The sequence below is a fragment of the Chiloscyllium plagiosum genome, unplaced genomic scaffold (genome assembly GCF_037043375.1).
Source record: "Chiloscyllium plagiosum isolate Xiang-an unplaced genomic scaffold, Cpla_swu_hap1 HiC_scaffold_4, whole genome shotgun sequence".
NCBI lineage: Eukaryota > Metazoa > Chordata > Chondrichthyes > Orectolobiformes > Hemiscylliidae > Chiloscyllium > Chiloscyllium plagiosum.
In genome coordinates this window covers 79,533,465-79,553,227 of record NW_028270142.1, presented here as the reverse complement: position 1 = coordinate 79,553,227, position 19,763 = coordinate 79,533,465, and the positions used below count along the sequence as shown (strand labels likewise).

The 19,763-nt window shown below is 40.9% G+C and overlaps 1 protein-coding gene across 4 annotated transcripts in view; it reads right to left on the bottom strand.

Annotated features, from left to right (window-relative positions):
* rb1cc1 (RB1-inducible coiled-coil 1) overlaps positions 1 to 19,763 on the bottom strand; it is a 311,576-nt gene that overhangs the window by 283,273 nt on the left and 8,540 nt on the right. For 3 of the 4 annotated variants that reach the window (XM_043688321.2, XM_043688325.2, XM_043688322.2), the window contains exons 2-3: positions 17,802 to 17,946; positions 2,165 to 2,280 (exon numbers count right to left, since the gene is read on the bottom strand). In XM_043688321.2, coding sequence (XP_043544256.2) covers positions 2,165 to 2,235 — 71 coding nt within the window. In that variant the 5' untranslated portion in view covers positions 2,236 to 2,280; positions 17,802 to 17,946. The remainder of the gene's footprint in view (positions 1 to 2,164; positions 2,281 to 17,801; positions 17,947 to 19,763) is intronic. The other variant, XM_043688324.2, reaches the window with a different exon arrangement.

The window sequence follows — 19,763 nt, the reverse complement described above, 5'->3', positions numbered from 1 at the left end:
TCCCTTGTGGTTGGAGGGTTCCCAGGCAGAAGATGAGGCGCTCTTCCTCCAACCGTCGTGTTGCCATGGTCTGGCGATGGAGGAGTCCAAGGACCTGCATATCCTTGGTGGAGTGGGAGGGGGAGTTAAAGTGTTGGGCTATGTGGTGGTTGGGTTGGTTGGTCCCAGAGGTGTTCCCTGAAACGTTCCACAAGTAGGCGGTCTGTCTCCCCAATATAGAGGAGGCCACATCGGGTGCAGCGGATGCAATAGATGATGTGTGTGGAGGTGCAGGTGAATTTGTGGCAGATATGGAAGAGTCCCTTGGGGCCTTGGGGGGAAGTAAGGGGGGAGGTGTGGGCGCAAGTTTTGCATTTCTTGCGGTTGCAGGGTGAGGAAAGTGTGTCCAGCAGGCTGAGATAAAAGGTAGGGAGGAGGGACTTGGGGGAGATAAAAAGATAGGGAGGAGGGACTTTCCTCATTCCTGAAGAAGGGTTTATGCCCGAAACGTCGATTCTCCTGTTCCCTGGATGCTGCCTGACCTGCTGCGCTTTTCCAGCAACACATTTTCAGCTCTGATCTCCAGTATCTGCAGCCCTCACTTTCTCCCAAAGTAAGACTTGAGCCATTTTTCCCCAAACTATCTTTGATGTAAAAGTGTCGCAATATTGTATTCTCATCCCTTTCCAATATTTATGGTTCAAATCGAAGAACCAACGGAGGCAAACTTCAAATCTCCAAAGGCAAAATACAAAACAGTTCAAAACAGAGCTCATTGAGCTTTCTCAAAATAAAGTTTAAGACTGTCACTCCAACTCTGATGCTTCATTCAACTTATGCTAAAGAAACTATTCCAACTTCAGTTTAAAAAAACTCATACCAAGAAGTATGGAATATGAACCCACTTTTCAGCCTACAGTGGAACAGAAGCAAGACATTTATTATTGGATTTCCAGCATCTGCAGGTCTTGATGTTTTTTTTAAATAGGAAAGCATATTGCTTCATTGTAAATTTTAAACAGCAATCCAAGGCAGGGCTTTTTTTCAGAACTTTTCCCATGCACCAACAACAATGTTAGTAAAAATAAATGTGGGTCAAAACAGGAAAAGAACTTATGAAATCTGTACAAAATGCCTTCTTTATGTTATAGACAATGCAAATCAACTTAGCTTGGATACAACCCTCAAAAGGAAGACAGCTTCAATGACTTTTTTACCCACAGCAGACCAATCATAAAATATGTGCAGATTGGAGATAAGATAAAGGAAAAAGAAAAACCATTTTTTAAAAATCTTCTAACTATCATTTATATAGGATATAATTTAGTTCATTAAAAGGAATAACAGACTTTAGCTCCTGTAATGATTACTCAGCACATATATTAAATTTTGTTATTAAACATGTGTGATTAAAGACAGATCCTTTGAAAAAATGTTAATAATAAGTGTATTTTTGTAGCACCAATTATAAAGCACATAGTGCCCAGATCAGGAATAACTGACATATCAATATCACAGCAAATACATTGAACTGTTGAGTAAAGAAGTTGGGGTGTCATGTTGAAATTATATAGGACATAAGTGAGGCCTCTTCTGGAATACTGTATCCAGTTCTGGTTGTCCAATTACAGGAAGGATATTATTAAGCTGGATAGGGATCAGAAAAGATTTACCAGGATGTTGTCGGGTATGGAAGGTTTGAGAGGCTGGGACTTCTTTCACTGGAGAATAGGAGGTTGAGAGGCAACCTGACTGAAGTTTATAAACTTATGAGAGGTATAGATAACAGTTGTCATCTTTTCCCTAAGATAGGGATTTCAAGACCAGAAAACACATTTTTAAAGTGAGGGGACAGAGACTTAAAGACAGGAGGAGCATTTTTTGTTTACACAGAGGGTGGTTCATATGTGAACTGAACTTCCTGAGAAAGTGGTGGATGTGGGTGCAATTACAATATTTAAAAGACATTTGGATAAGTAAGAAGAAGAAAGATTTGGGGGGAAATACGGTCCAGGAGCAGGCAGATGGGTCTAGTTTAGTTTGGGGTTATGTTTGGCATGGACTGTTTGGATGGAAGGGGCTGTTTCTGTGCTGTAAGATTAAATGGCACTATAAGTGTTTTCTGCATGAAGAGGAGTCTTTGGGATCTGCAGATATTGGTAAAATTCTGAAGATATATACTTACGTCTGTACAGCAAGTTCTGTGTCAAATGTAAGAGTAGTTCCAGTGTTAACCAGAAATACATACAACTTCATATTGTTACTGCCACTTTCTTCTGTTTCACTTCAGTCATTTGTCACCTATTCCCAAAAAAAGTTATAAATGCACAAGTTTACAGCAAACAAAACTGGAGTTGTAAGCAATCCAAAGCTATATCCAAAACAATTGCTCAATGTAACTTAATATTAAATAACTGTATGCAATAATCTACATTTCTTCTGAAGTTGAACGTATAAAACTGGTCTTCAATTCACCAAGATAAATTGTTATAATGCAGTTTGGTTCAGCAGCTTGTCTTACAGAAAGAAAAACCCACAAGATTCCACAAGTTAAAACAGAAGAATTTTTACAATACAAAGATTCAAACAAAGCAAAACCTAAATACTTATGCAACAAAATTCATTCTGAAACCCAGAATCAACCAAATGGAGCAACATTCAAACTGCAGTCAATTATAAAACTATAAATTATGTATTAAATGGCAAAAGACAGGTCTTGCAAATTAACCTAGGTGTCCACTTAGCATATGGCATCAGTGTTAGTCACATAATCCTTCAAAAATCAATCTTCCTTAAGTCTGTAGAGCTGAAATTATAGGATTTAGCTTGATCTCCAGCACAAAGCAGCACACAACCTGTGTGAATTACACATGAATAGTCTTCACAAAATTGCACAAGTGATTTTAAGCAAAAACTTTGCTTAAAATCATTTTAATGGCATAGGTTTACCAAATACATACGTTTTATTGCATCTTTGTACAAATTTTTGGATTTCACTGCTATCTTCTAATGTGGCCTTTACTGCAGCACTAGAATCATCTATTGATTTCAGATAGCCAGTATATCTTGTACAGTTCAACCAGTTTACATCTCCAGAGAAATTTTGATTTCTAATCTCAGTTTAATTTCCATAGAACTTGCGCCTTTTTGTAGATTTTTTTGGTACTTCCTTCAGGGCCTCATCAAGTTCATATTGTTCACAGAACCCAGCTTTTACTTACTCCTTGCCTGCCCACCCACACTCCTCCTCTTCAACTTATCTTCTCTCCTTGTCGAGGCCATTTACTGCAATAAAAAGAATGCATGGTTTTCTTCTAACCCTGATCGTGCAAGATAGTTAGAAAGCTTTTGGAATGGGTGAGCTCCAAACTTCGAAAGAAGCCCAAGTTGGGACTTCAAGCCAGAAATGTGGAGAGGGAGGGGGCAAGTAAAAAGGAATAGAGTAGCAATCTGACTTGGAAGACTCAGCCCACCAGAACATTAAAATACACATTATCTCACTATCTGGCCTTGTAGATCTAGGCTCAGCTTTGCAGAGTCGGGAGATTCATAATCCTCTAAGTGAAGAAATTGTTCGTCTAAACTTGAAAGGGTCAACACTTCAGTTGTAGGCTCAGCAAACAGGAGGAACAGCCTTTGACATCTACTGCAGTCCGTCTGCAAGATTTTCCCTAAAATAACTACATTTCATGGCCTAAACATTGTCACAACCCCTTTGGTAAGAACTGAGAAAGATGGTATAGGAAGTATTGTTGCCTGGGAGTGAGAGAATCCAGAAATTCAGCTTGTGACCCCACTTGGATTCTCAAACACCACTTTGGGAAGCCCTGATCTGCTGTGCCAAACTTGTTGAGAATCCCATATTTCAGTGAGATTACATCCGATTCTTTAAACGTCAAAGAATACAACTTTGCCATACAACTTCTGAAGAGAAAACATACCCTCATTCTCATGTCAACTCTTTCATTCAAGAATTAATTCAATGGACATTGGCTAAATCATCTCAAGGTGAATAGTTTGGTCTTTAAGAACACAAATACTGTACAAGATTTCTAGTTGTCATCTCAGCAAGGACTGGCATAATTCGAACAAGACCTCCTCCTTCAGACTTCAAACCTGTTATTAGAACAGGGGACAATGTTTCAGATTTTTAGATCATTGGGTTCTCTTCTGGGGAAGGTATGACCCATACAAAAAGGGACAGGTTACACCTGAACTAGAGGGCTCCAATATCTTTGCGGGCAGGTTTGCTAGATCTGTTGGGGCAGCTTTAAATTAAGTTGGCAGAACCAGAGCATCAGGTCACAAGATGCAACGAGCATAGAGAGACTGAGGAAGGGTAGATTAAAATGGCAAGAGGACGGGAGTCTAGGCAGAAGGAAGCAATGCGGACAACATAACAAAAGTAAAATTGGGTGACAGAATCATATGCAAAAGACAGGGAGATTGCTAGATTCTAAAAGGGACAATGAAGACAAGGGCTCTTTATCTGAATGTCTGTAGTATTCAAAATAAAGTCCATGAACTTGTTGCGTGAATCAGTACAAAGGGGTATAATTTAGTTGCAATTACAGAAACGCGGTTGCAGGGTACTGATGACTGGGAATTAAATATCTAAGTGTATCAGGTAATTAGGAAGGATAGGCAGGAAGGTAAGGGAGGTGGAGCTCTTAATTAAGGATGAGATTGGGGCAATAGGGAGACACTATATTGGATCTAAGGAGCAAAATATTGAGTCCATTTGGGTGGAGATCAGGAATAGTAAGGGGAAAAAGTCACTAGTGGGAGTAGTCTGTAGGTCACCCAATAATAATGCTACAGTGGCATAGGCGATCAATTAAGAAATATCTGATGCATGTACGAATGGGACAGCAGTAATCGTGCACATCGATTGCCTCTACCAATTTCATTTGACCAGTCTTGAAGAGGAGTTCATAGAACTCATCCATGATAACTTTATTGAACAGCATGTTACTGAACATACAAGGAAGTGTGCAATCTTCGATCCGGTCCTGTGTACTGAGACAGGTAAAATTAACTACTCTACCATTAAAGATTCTCTCAGAAAGAGTGATCACAATATGACTGAATTTTAGATGCAAATGGAGGGTGAAATAGTATAATCTAAAACCAGGGTGTTCTGCTTAAACAAGGGAGACTATAATGGGATGAGGAAGGAGTTGGCTAAATTAGACTGGGAACACAAGTTATATGGTGAAACAGTTGAGGAACAGAGGAGGACTTTCAAAGAGATTCTTCACACTACTTAAGGAAAGTATATACTGGTCAAAAACAAGGATAGCAAGGGTAGGAAGAGCCAGCCTTTGATAACCAAGGAAATAAAGGAAGGCATCAAAGTAAAAGCTCAGGCTTACAAAGTGGCCAAGAGTAGTGGGAAACAAGAAGATTGTTACTTTCTAATGTTTTCCCAAAGAACCACGAAGCAAGCAATAAAGAAAGATAGATTATGAATGCAAATTAGCACAGAATATAAAAGCAGGTAAAGGAAAAGTTTTTTATAAATTCATAAAGTAGACGTAGATCCTTTCCAGGAAGAGAAAGAGGAATTGGTATTGGATATTGCAGAAACAGCTGAGGCCTTGACTAACTATTTTGTGTCAGTTTTCATAGTGATGTGTCTAACACGCCAAAGAATGATGTTAGGGATACGATGGGAGGGGAGAATCTCAATTCAATGGTTATCAATAAAGGATAGTGTTAAGCAAATTTGAAGGTCAAAAGGTATATGTCACCTGGTCCTGACAGAATGCAACCCAGGGTGCAGACAGAAATAATATTAGTAAATGAGTTAGTGGTAATTTACCAAAATTAACTGTACTTTGGGCAGGTCCCGGTTGACTGGAAGTCAGTGAATGTCACGGCGCTGTTTAAAAAACTGTATAGACGAAAGGCAGGTAACCAAAGGCCAGTTAGCATAACATCTGTAGTTGGGAAATTACTAGAGGCTATCATTAAAGAGGAAATAGTGAGATATCTGGGTAGAAAGGGTTCCATCAGGCAGGCGCAGCATAGATTCAGGAAGGGAAGATTGTGTTTGACAAACTTACTGGAGATCTTTGAGGATGTAACAAGCGTGGTAGATGGTGGGGAACAGCTGGACATTGTATACTTGGATTTCCAGAAGGCCTTCGACAAGATGCCGCATAAAAGACTTACCCTAAGAGAAGAATACATCGAGTTGCAGGGAATGTACTAGCATGTACAAAGGACAGGTTAACCAATAGAAAGCAGAGAGTTGGGATAAATGGGTGTTTCTAGGGTTGGAGATCAGTGGTGAGCAGGGTGCCGCAGGGGTTGGTGTTGGGCCTGCAATATAGGAGACCAAGTGTAATGTATCCAAGTCTGCTGATGCACTAAATTGAGTGGAAAGGAAAACAGTGCAGAGGATGTGGAGGGTCTAGATAGGTTTAGTGAAGGGGCAAGGGTCTGGCAGATAGAGTACAATGTTGGGAAATGTCAGGCTATCCATTTTGGAAGTAAAAATAGTCGGTCAGAATATTATTTAAATGGTAAAAGTTTGCAACATGCTGTTAGACAGAGGGACTTGGGAATGTTAGCATATGAATTGCTGCAAGTTGATTTGCAGATGCAACAGGTAATCAGGAAGGCACACAGACTACTTTCATTGCTTGGGGGGGGGGGGGGGGGGAGATTTACCCTCTGAGGAGAGGTTGAGCTGTTTGGGTCTGTACTCACTAGAATTTAAAAGAATGAGAAGGGATCTTATAGAAACATATAAAATAGAGGCAGGCAAGTCATTTCTGCTAGTGGATGAGTCGAGGATGAGGGAGCATTGGCCTCAATATTAGTGGGGGGGTAAATTTAGGACAGAGATGACGAGGAACTGCTTTTTCCCCCAGAGAGTAATGAATCTATGGAATTCTCTGCCCAAAGAAGCGTAGAGACAGCTTCATTAAATATATTCAAGACACTGTTAGACGGGTTTTTGCATGGTAGGGGAATTAAGGGTTATAGAGATAATACAGGTAGGAGGAGGAGCGGAGATGACGGATAGATCAGCCATGATCTTAATGAATGGCAAAGCTGCCAATTAGCCTACTCCTGCTTCTATTACCATGAAACTATTAGAAGAGTGAAGTGCACGATACACGCATGTAGTCACTGTTGGATCATACAACCAACAAGCTCACGTTATACTGACCGGACAATCCATCTTCATGATATCAGTTGAGGGATTAAAAATAGCGACCAAGGCATTAAAGGTTTCTCAGTTGTTCCTCAAAAGCATTGTGGTTTCTTTGAGATCTGCTCTAGCAGTTTTGGCCTTGTATTTCACCCACAAGGTAGCATCTTTGACAGTGCAGCACACACTCAGTACAGCTAACATTATGCAAAGTGAAGGAAGAGATTTTGAATCCACAACTTGGAAACTCGGGTTGATAATATGGTGTAAAAATTAGCAAATAAGAGACCATAAGAAATATGTGAGAAGTTTAAAATCTTTGAGGTTGGAACATGCTTTTGAATACCAAATTCTGAAGCCACTAGACTTAATCATTGCCCTAATTTTTCCTTTAACAAAAAAAACATGATCCAGCCTTTCAGAAGAAGTACATTAAATCAGCATTAAATAAGTACTTCTAAAAGATTGAGATGTTGCTGTTTCCAGCATTTCCACTGTTCTTTGTTTCTTTGGAAACTGGTAATGTAAACACTACATAGGAATACACTAATAGAAATATGGCCAGCTTAACAGACAGCATCATTAAAATACAAATCTAAATAAATGTAATCCAGGCATTCAACTCAAATATGACAGAAAACAATTTTGCTGCTATTGATATCCCACAAATTCTTACAAATACATCTCATATTGAACTGCTATCTATTTTCTGAATTTATTTCATTTAACGTCTCAAACCTAAAGGCAGTGCAGTGTTGTGGTCACCCCTATGAGAAAAGCTAGGTGTACCTGTGACAGGCAAACTGGTGAAGTTAAGTAGACATTTCCCATTCACTTGTCAAATTCTTTCCATGCAATCTTCCAATCCCTGGAATTGGATATGATCTGCCTCCATTACCATGTTTGGTTTTGCAATAATTAATAGTCTTTGTCGCCTAACTGGTTTAAACACCACAACTGGTATGCTCCAACTATGGCTTGATTCAATATCATTGACCATTGTGTACTAATCAGTTGTTACTTGATCATATTTCTGGATTGAACCTGTAAATGTTTTAGAGTAACTTATCGAGTCCCCTAGCATCATATTCAGAAAAGATTTTTCTTCCTAGCCTATTCATACAATTCAATTTAAATCGAGTTTGTAATATCTTTTCCAAGTTACTTCAATAGCTTTCTGGAAGTGTTTTTTTTTATTCACTTGTGGGACAAGGGTATTGCTGGCTGACCAGCATTTATTGCCTGTCCTTAGCTGACCTTGAGAAGATGATGAGATTTAGACTTATTTAATAATGTCACTTGTACCTAGGTACATGTACATAAATGTCACCATGCTCTGGCACCATCTTGGATTACAGAATAAATTAGTATGTGATTAATATTAGTGAAACGGCTTCAACAGTTCATCTTTCCCTCTCCGTGGACTTCATCCTTTCTCTTCTGTAGTCATCACCATCCCGCATCGTCCCCAGGGCCCTGAAAATGTGCTCCGACTCTGCCACCACCAGCACTGCTGCTCCTGCATCTGCTGCCTCGGAACTGAAGGCAGTCACACTGCACGGAGGACATCAGGAGGCGGCCAGGGCCTTCCAAACGAAAAACAACATTATATGCTACCAATTTACTGAGCTAGAAAGACGAAGACAAAGGGGTGTTGATGTGGCTTAACCCGCTGCATGAGCCTACAAGTGGCTAAGCCCCATGTTCAAGAAGCGAATCTAAATAAACGTAATTCAGGCCTTCAACTCAAATAAGACAAAATATAATTCTGCTGCTAATGACAACCCACAACACTTTGCAAATGTCTCATACTGAACTACTATCGCTGTTCTGAATTTACTTCATTTAGAGCCTCAAACTTAAAGGCAGACAGTGCAGTGGTCACCACTACCAATAAAGTCACAGCTCGGTGAATCAATGATAGGCAGACTGGTGATGTTAAGTAGATATTTCCCATTCACTTGTCCAATTCTTTCCATGCAAGTATTCCAATCACTGTAATTGCCCCATGCTCAGGAGTCAAACTCTGTCAACCCAGCTGCTGCCATCTTGAGGTTTAAAACAAAAGATTTAGGATGCGACAACACTGCTCCTTTAGAAAGGTTAGGTTGTCCTTGTTTTATTTTCCAGATGGGTTGTAAATGCATAGATTCCGAAATATCTGCATTTTACCTACTTGAAGAAACTTAAGTTTAAAAAAAACACTTGTACAATGAAAGGGAAGTGGCCAGTTCTCCCAGCTCAGCTATTCTGCGTTTTGGTTTGATTTTAGCAAGCAGTCAGTTTGAGGCTGCTGGTTAAAGAAGCAGCTACATGGTAGATAGTGTTCCATGCTGAATTTCTCTGCCATCTCTCTCCCCTGTAATACCCTGTGTTTGATTTTATCTTTATTGCCATGGGGATTAGTGCAGGAATTTGGAACAGCATCATTATGTTGGGAAAATCTGATGGGTTTTCGGATAGGTTGTTATTCTGTATTCTGTTCACTTTTGTTTGTGTTTCAACTGGTAATCTGGCAAATAAATTCTGTTTTGTTTAAGACTAAATGGTTGGGCCAGCTGCACCAATCCTGGAATATGCATATCACACCTGCTTAAAACAACTAGCAAAGTAAGGGTCCAAGCAACTTTCTTGAAATGTTTTGAGGCAGTCTGGCCTGGTCCATAACAAGGGTAAACTGTCTTCTTGAAACACTACAGTCCATATGCTGCAGGTAAACCAAAATGCCCCTCGGAAATTGCAAAAATGTTTGACCCAGTGACACTGAAGGAACAGAGATATTTCCAAGTCAGGATGGTAAGTGACTTGGCAAGCAACTTGCAGGTGATGTTTTTGTATCTGCTGCCCCTGTCCTTCCAGATGAAATTAGTATGGTTTTGTGAGGTGCTGTCTAAGGATCTTTGGTGAATTTCTTTGGAGCATTTTGTACGTTGAACATACTGTTGCCACTGAGCATCCGTGGTGGGGGGAGTGGATGCTTGTGGATGCGGTGCCATTCAAGCAGGCTGCTTTGTCCTGGATAGCATCAAGCTTCTCGAGTGCTGTCAGGGCTGTACTCATCCAGGCCAGAGGGGAGTATTCCATCATACATCTAACTTATGCCCTGTAGATGGTGGACAGGCTTTGAGGAATCAGGAAGTGAGTTACCCACAGCAATATTCCTAGTCTCCGACCTGCTCTTGCAGCCACTGTATATTCATGGCAAATCTATTTACATTTCTGATCAATGGTAGCCCCCAGAATGAGAGTGTGGTGGTAACACCATTGAATTTTGAGGGGTGATTAGATTGTCTTATATTGGAGATGGTCACTGTTTGGAACTTAATGTGAATGTCAGTTGCCACTTGTCAGCTGAAGTCTTGACACTGCCCAGATCTTGTTGCATTTGAACATGGACTGCTTCAGTATGAGTTGCCACAAATAATGTTGAATATTTTGCAATCATTGGTGAACATCCTCACTTCTGACATTATGATGGAGGTAAGGTGTATAATATGATAATGTAGTATTCTATTAACTTTTATTTTAGCCACCCCACATTATCCTTTCTGATTACTAGAAGGTCAACTTGGGAATTTTCTTATTGTGATTATTTTTGAATCATCTGATATTTTTATGTTTTTCCTACTTCTTTCATCACTACACCCGTGACTATCTTTGCTATCATAGAAGATCATGATACAATTGCTGATTTTATTTCTGCCAGGAATCTTTATGACATAAAAGTCACATTGTTGAGTTTGCTTCTGATTTGGTAAGGATCAGTAATTGAGCTTCCACAAAGATAAGTATAAACACAATACCTTATATCCAGCAAGAAAGTTCTGAACTTTGGCCAGTTAATTTGCTTTAACTTTCATTGATTATGGACTACGTTTCAGCTAAATCATTGGGTATTTTCTCTTAGAAACTTGACATATTAGGTCCTAACTGTAATGTCATTGAGAAATAATTTGTAAACCAAACCTCAATCAATTTAAGGGGGCCTCTCACATCATGTTCATGTAACAGTTCAAACGATTCATTTGCATATCCCTAATGGCAGTAACAAAGAAACCATTTTATTACAATCATTAGAAAAATAAGCTGTAATCATGAACTTTAAAATGTTATGAAGTTGTGGGTGTACTGTACCTTTAAGAGAGTTAAAAGGCTGGCAAGGACTGAGCAAGCACACAGTACTGGAAAATTTAAAATTAAGAAATTCAAATTCAGCCAGTTTAAATTATGCCCAAGATACCAAACTCCAATCAAGTTTGAATTTAGTATTTTGATAATATTAAAACCAATGAAATGATCCGATGTTTTGGGGGTATAAATATCAGACATTTTGACCAGTTAGCTAGAAGGAAGAACTGCCAAGCCACCAACAAGTATATACTGGCAGCAGAATGGCTCTCTGAGGGGTACCGGTCTATAAATTTGTACATAGACATCAAGGCCGACCTGGAGAGAGAATCTACAAAGGAAATTCAACAAAACTGACTGGTTTTGAAATGTGATTTTTTTTTGTAAATTGCAATCAGGTAAAAGGGGAGGTAAAAAAGATAGGTTTAAGAGAAAGGAGTTGTAAATAGTTGTTAGTTATTCTTTCTGTCTAACAGAGAATACTAAAGTGTTAATTTTTACTTTAAATTGAGACTTTTGGGATTGTTCTTTGCCTCTCAAATTTTAACAGATTACAGCATGGGGTGAATCTTTTCTGCATTGCTGGTTTAAATTCACAGAGGGGTTTAATATTAAACAAAAGTATAATATTATTTAAATGCTCAAGATTGTGGATAATATTGCCAACATTGTTTTTCATGCTTGTGACATTTAATTTGAACCAAAGTTTGATTGTATTTCTTTGGTAATCCATTTCTCCTAACAAAACAAACTAACCATATTTGTCACAACTTTCCCCAAAAATACTGCTTCAGAAAATCTTGCTGAGACACCCTTAATTCTTAGTCTTGATTTTAGGTAGGGGTCCTAAACAATTAAGACTCTGTTAAATGGTTCTTTGTAAAAATTGGGATCAGAATTAAGCATTAGGTTTAATTGATCATTGGGGATTCTCCACTGCCTGGTATGCCTGGTAAAATTTCTGCATTCCTGGACCAAAAAAAATGTCTTTTAGCTGGTGTTTATGTAATATCCAAGTGACCTGCCATTGAAATTGTGAACCATTACAATACTCAGAAGGAACCATCAGCTGAGAGTCTACTGCTAATTCCTCTTCTGCTGGTAGTTGAGGCGGTTTCTATTTCCTCATCAGCATTTTGCCTTTTAAATAGTTATTGTCAGGTTGATTCAATTCCCACTTAGGCCTCTCAGTAGAATTCTTTCAATTCCGTATCCATCTACAGCATTTCTATTAAAAAGGAGGGTGGACTTAACACACCAGCCTCATTCCCAAAGATACAAGTTGATTTTAATGGAGGAGATTTGTTAAACTACTTCTCCATTTAAGTTACTATTTCATTCAATTCGATATAAAGAGCTCAGTTTGTAAACTTCAAGATTATCTCCAAATAGTATTTTCTTCACCATTAACTCCTTTGGAAGGTAAATGGTATCATCAGCTGAAATCAATGATTGACATCCTCCAGTGAGTTTGTTTAGCAATAAATTCTCTCCTTTTGAAAAAAATAAATATTCAGCACCTTCAGAAGATCAATAATTGAGGAGGAATTTTCTTACCTGTCCAGAGTTGTCTCTCCCTTCCCAATAGGTTCTGAAGAAACATAGCCCACTGTACCACTGCTATAATATAAATACCCAATTTCCAAAGGTCATTTTCTGAAGATACCTTTGGCATTCCTACAATTTCAACAGTTCTCTCATTTAACCCCCGGCAATTAGTTTTAGGGTAGAAAGAAAACATGCTTTCATCAATTTTCAATTAGCATTTTCCTTAAAATAAAAGCTTTGGCATCCATCTCTTCCTAAAATCTATACCTATTCCATCCCTTGGATTTTCTATTGCTCCAATTTCCTTATGGATTCTCATATCACCATTTTCTGAAATGTAATGGTCTGTATGAGGTAGTATAGGTATCCACTGAAACTATCGTTTCTCAGATCTTCAATGTTCGCTGCTCAACTAGAAATGTCTTTAAAGGGATACTATTTCAGAATTCTCACAAAGTCACGATTGCTGTCATGTTTTCAATTTTTTCCTAACTTCAAATGATTGAAATCATTAATCTCATACCAATTCTTTTTAAATCACACAAATTCAACAAATACCTGATTTATGTTTCTTTCTTATCGTCCTCAATTTTAGCTGGTAAATTTCAAAGACAGTCCAGCAAGCTCAAAGGATTGGTCATCAGCATAAACACTTGCATAGTTTGTAGATTGCTTTTCTGACCAACTGGCATACACATTCACATATGTGTATCCATAAAAATACTAAAATTAAGGTCCAGGCATTTTTTTTCCCCCCCCCCCCCTATTTCATCTACCCAGCTACCTCTTCAAATGAAGTGAAATATCTTCTCACTTCATTCTCTGGAAAATATAGGCACAAAACACAGATCTTTACATTGCTGAGGCTAAACACCAGCGCGTGGACACCTCCTCCTACTGCCCCCTTGACCATGACCCCACTTCCCACCACCAAACTATCATCTCCCAGACCATCCATAACCTCATCACCTCAGGGGATCTCCCATCCATCGCCTCCAACCTCATAGTCCCACAACCCCGCACCGCCCGTTTCTACCTCCTACCTAAAATCCACAAACCTGACTGCCCCGGCCGACCCACTGCCTCAGCCTGCTCCTGCCCCACCAAACTCATCTCTGCATACCTCGACACGGTTCTGTCCCCCTTAGTCCTAGAACTCCCCACCTACATTCGGGACACCACCCACGCCCTCCACCTCCTCCATGATTTTCGCTTCCCCAACCCCTTATCTTCACCATGGGCATCCAGTCCCTATACACCTCCATCCCCCATCACGAAGGCCTCAAAGCACTCCGTTTCTTCCTTTCCCGCTGAACCAACCAGTAACCTTCCACTGACAGAACTGGTCCTCACTCTGAACAACTTCTCTTTCCAATCCTCCCACTTCCTCCAACCAAAGTAGTAGCCATGGGCACCCGCATGGGCCCCACTATGCCTGCCTCTTCATTGGATATGTGGAACAGTCCATCTTCCGCAGCTACACTGGCACCACCCCCCACCTTTTCCTCCACTACATCGATGACTGTATCAGCGCTACCTCATGCTCCCACAAGGAGGTTGAACAGTTCATCCACTTTACTAACACCTTCCACCCCGACCTCAAATTTACCTGGACCATCTCAGACTCCTCCCTTCCTCGACCTCTCCATTTCTATCTCGGATGACCGAATCAACACAGACATTTACTAGAAACCGACTGACTCCCACAGCTACCTAGATTACACCTCCTCCCACCCTGCCCCCTGTAAAAACACCATCCCATATTCCCAATTCCTTCGCCTCCGCCGCATTTGCTCCCAGGAGGACCAATTCCAATACCGAACAACCCAGATGGCCTCCTTCAAAGACCGCAATTTCCCCTCAGACGTGGTTGATGATGCTATCCACTGATCGCCTACACTTCCCGCTCCTCCGCCCTTGAACCCCGCCTCTCCAATCGCCACCAGGACAGAACCCCACTGGTCCTCACTTACCACCCAACCAACCTCCATATACATCGTATCATCCTTCGTCATTTCCGTCACCTCCAAACAGACCCCACCACCAAGGATATATTTCCCTCCCCTATCAGCATTCCGGACAGACCACTCCCTCCGCGACTCACTCGTCAGGTCCACACCCTCCACCAACCCAACCTCCACTCCCGGCACCTTCCCCTGCAACCGCAAGAAATGCAAAACTTGCGCCCACACCTCCCCCCTCACTTCCCTCCAAGGCCCCAAGGGATCCTTCCATATCCGTCACAAATTCACCTGCACCTCCACACACATCATTTACTGCATCCGCTGCACCCGATGTGGCCTCCTATACATTGGGGAGACAGGCTGCCTATTTGCGGAATGTTTCAGAGAACACCTCTGGGACACCCGCACCAACCAACCCAACCGCCCTGTGGCTGAACACTTCAACTCCCCTTCCCACTCCGCCAAGGACATGCAAGTCCTTGGCCTCCTCCATTGCCAGACCATGGCAACACGACGCCTGGAGGAAGAGCACCTCATCTTCTGCCTAGGAACCCTCCAACCACAAGGGATGAACTCCGATTTCTCCAGCTTCCTCATTTCCCCTCCCCCCACCTTTTCTCAGTCCCAACCCTCTATCTCAGCACCACCTTCTTAGCCTGCAATCTTCTTCCCGACCTCTCCGCCCACACCCCCTCTCTGGCCTATCACCCTCACCTTAACCTCCTTCCACCTATTACATTCCCAACGCCCCCCCAAAGTCCCTCCTCCCTACCTTTTATCTTAGCCTGCTTGGCACACCCTCCTCATTCCTGAAAAAAGTCTTATGCCCGAAACATCAATTCTCCTGCTCCTTTGATGCTGCCTGACCTGCTGCGCTTTTCCAGCAATACATTTTTCAGCACAAAACACATGTTTAGTTGAATTAAATCCCACATCGGAATCAAAATTATATCAAAAAATACCTCTTCTTTCCTCCTTTGCTCTAAGCTTTTCTCTAGCCAAATGATTGTCTATTACTCGCTATTTACAGTTTGAGCTTTTTAAAAGTTTCATTATAGTTTCCAATGCTTTCTTTGTTTCCATAAGATATCATCCCTCCTTAATGAAGGAATTGTCTCTGATCACACCACCTCCTTCTACAAATCCTCATGTCACCTGAAGATTTTATACCCCAGAATACGGAGGTGCTAGCCCTCTCACAACCACATGTTTCTGTGATAGCTTCCCAGGTATTAATCTGCATCCTCCCATCATCTGTCCTACATGCAACACTGCTTGCCTCAAATTAAACACCTTACAACCTCTTGTATTAGTTTGACTATATATGCTCTACCCACCACACAGCCTCGGCTTTTTTCCTTTGCTTGACTGAGTGTCACCCATTATTGTACCTCCACATTGTATTCCATTCTCCTGTCAAAATTAGTTTAAACCTCCACCCTTCCACAAGGATAATGGTCCCATTGCTGTTCAGATTCAATCTATCAGACTTGTATGGATCCCACCTTCCTCAGAAAGAGACCCAATATTCCAGGAATCTAAAAACTTCCCTCCTTCAGACACATTAATTTGATGATTCCTGTAGTCACTGGATTATTCCCAGTGCCACTTGACAGAGTTTACAACCTTTGAGGTTTTGCTTTTTAATTTGCGACAGAGTTCCCCAAGTTCTTGTTGCAAAACTTCATCTCTTTCGACCAAATGTAGCCACTAGTTCTGACTGTTCACTTGACTGTTCAGAATGCCCTGTAGCTGATCATCCTTGATGCTGGCCTCATGGAAATCAATCATCATCCTAGATCAACATCGAAATGCACTTCTATACCCGGCCCAATGGTGTCTCCTATCACTATTGCTTTTCCTCTCCAAGGAGAATAATAAAAAGATATGGCTCCAAGTATCACGGTCAAGAATTGTCCTAGGATAAGAAGCCAAGAATATGAAGCAACGCATGAAACAGATCATTCTAAAAAGGGTGACTATGATAAGGATGAGCATCAGGAAAGTATTTACTCATGGCCAAAGACCCAAGTCAACCCACGAGTATCTGGTTTGTGATTAGTTCAGCTGCTCGATACTGGCTGCCAATCAGAGTTTCGCATCAATTAGCTGAACTATTATTTAGAAACACTGGATAAAGCAAACTGCAATAGGACATTATCGTATTCCATTGAGGAAACTGGAGGTGGAGCATCAAGAATTCCAAGAAGTTTCACTGATGAGAGGGTTATATGGAAAATGCATAAATAATTTACTTACCCTCTTACATACAAAAGTTTAAGCTATATTAAAGAATGCCAGCGTTATGGATAAAGAATAGGAATCTCTTGTAGAACAGATAAGAATGCAAATGTGATATTTGTCATAAATATTATATCACACCAGCATACCCAACTAACAGTGTTCCTTAGGCAGAGAATTAAAAGAAAATTAAATTCAAAAGCCATGGATCTGAAGAAATGGAAGAGATTGCAATGTCTATTACATTTTGTGGATATGGGCGTCAAGTTCAGCATATCCACAATGAAAATAGTAAGGAAAAAAAGAGTTTGTACTGGACAAAGTCATGGAAAGGAGGGTCATCACAGGCCTGGGGCTACCAAAATTATTAATAAATTAATAATTCTAAATTTCAGAACATACATGAGAACTTCATAATATAATTATTCTTTAATGCATACTGTTACAGAAGATCCTTTCAACTAAGCCTTGCGCAAAAGAAAACATACTAAAATTAAATGCTGCTTAAAAAAAAACAGGTTGACCTGCCAAATACGTAGACATATAAAAAACTCTTTACAGATAGCTTGGAGTTATAGACCAGACCAATTAGTATATAGTCATAACCCAAGATTGCCTTAATTGCTGCATAATAATCCTCCAGACTTTTTGCACACATCTAAAAGGGATTGATGAAGTACCATGTACTTCACGTGCCCATGTATTCAACAATTTGGAACCAGAGGAGTACAATTTAAGAACTCAAGAAATATATGCCAATAAAGGTATGTACATACCAACACGAAAAATATCCATTGAGGGACTATTTTCTAATCACCAGCCATAAGAGGGATCCTTTGCCTGCAGTCGATTCATGGGTAATTTAACAGCGAGAGTCAGATGACTGAAGGGTAGCCACAATAATGAGGACTACAGACATACCTGTGGGAAAACAAAAACTGGTTCAACGTCCAAGGTGATGGTCGGGAAGTGAGGGTCATGGATTAACAGGAGTTACTAATACTGTACTTGACCCCATCACCACAAATCTAATACAGAGCAACCTTGATGATCCAAATATCAATTATCCAAACTTTGGATTATCCAAGATGAACTCAAGGTCCTGTAAAAACGTTACATCTAAGAGGAATTAACCAAGACTGGTGCGGCGATGGCATCTTTTGTTTACAATGATTAAAAGTGAATTTGGCTTACAAATGATTTGGATGTGAGCTTAAGAGGTTTAGTTAGTAAGTTTGCTGATTACACCAAAATTGGAGGTGTCGTGGACAGTGAAGAAGGTTACAACAGGATATTGATCAGATGGGCCAATGGGCTGAGAAGTGACAGATGGAATTTAATTTAGATAAATGCGAGGTGCTGAATTTTGGGAAAGCAAATCTTAGCAGGACTTATACACTTAATGGTAAGGTCCTAGGGAGTGTTGCTGAACAAAGAGACCTTGGAGTACAGGTTCATAGCTCCTTGAAAGTGGAGTCACAGGTAGATAGAGTAGTGAAGGCGGTGTTTGGTATGTTTTCCTTTATTGGTCAGAGTATTGAGTACAGGAGTTGGGAGGTCATGTTGCAGCTGTACAGGACATTGGTTAGGCCACTGTTGGAATATTGCATGCAATTCTAGTCTCCTTCCTATCGGAAAGATGTTGTGAAACCTGAAAGGGTTCAGAAAAGATTTACAAGGATGTTGCCAGGGTTGGAGGATTTGTGCTTTAGGGAGGGGCTGAATAGGCTGGGTCTGTTTTCCATAGGCTGTCAGAGGCGGAGGTTTATAAAATCAATGATGGGCATGGATATAATAAATAGACAAAGTCTTTTCCCTGGGATGGGGGGGGGGGGAGGACTCCAGAACTGGAGGGCATAGGTTCAGGGTGAGAGGGGAAAGATATATTAAAAAAAGAGACCTAAGAGGCAACGTTTTCACTCAGAGGGTGGTGGGTGCATGTATGGAATGAGCTGCCAGAGGAAGTGATGGAGGCTAGTACAATTGCAACATTTAAAAGGTATCTGGATGGGTATATGAATAGAAGGGCTGGAGGGATTTGGGCCAGGTGATGGCAAGTGGGACTAGATTGGGTTGGGATATCTGGTCAGCATGGATGAGTTAGACCGAAGGATGTGTTTCTGTGCTGTACATCTCTATGCCTCGACTGAACTGCTGCTGAGAACAATGACATTGTCCAAGCTGGGCATTGAGGTGAGCCCAGGCACCGTCTCAAAATGACTGACCTCCCTCCCTCCCCCTCCAAACGAAGGCAGACATTATGACAATCTGCAGAGTTGCAGAGATTGTCAAAGTTGCAGAAGAATGTTGTGTGCTTGAACCTGCATGCGCTATTTTGAGATTCATCCCCAAAAAACAGCAGCAGTCTTGCTATTGATATCCAGTCCGACTGCCGTCTACATTCTGTAACATCATTTTGTTCCCGAGTCCCATTGGGAAGAAGAGATAAGACACATCTGGCTACTTCAATCCATCCGCTAGCTGGAAACGTGGAAAGCTAAAAGCACAGGGCAGGGCCGGTGGTGGGGAGGGGGGGGGGGGGGGGGGGGGGGGTTGCTGCCTAGTCTCCTGAACTGGCAGCAGACTCAGCAAGTGCTCTCTCTCTGTCAATCCCAGTGAAATGAAGTAGCGGTGGTTACAGGCTTCAGCAATGCTGCAGCTCCCTTACACACAAGTGTGTGTCTGCTCAAACAAACCCTGAGACAGAGAGGGAGCAAGGCAGAGAGAGCAAAAAGGAA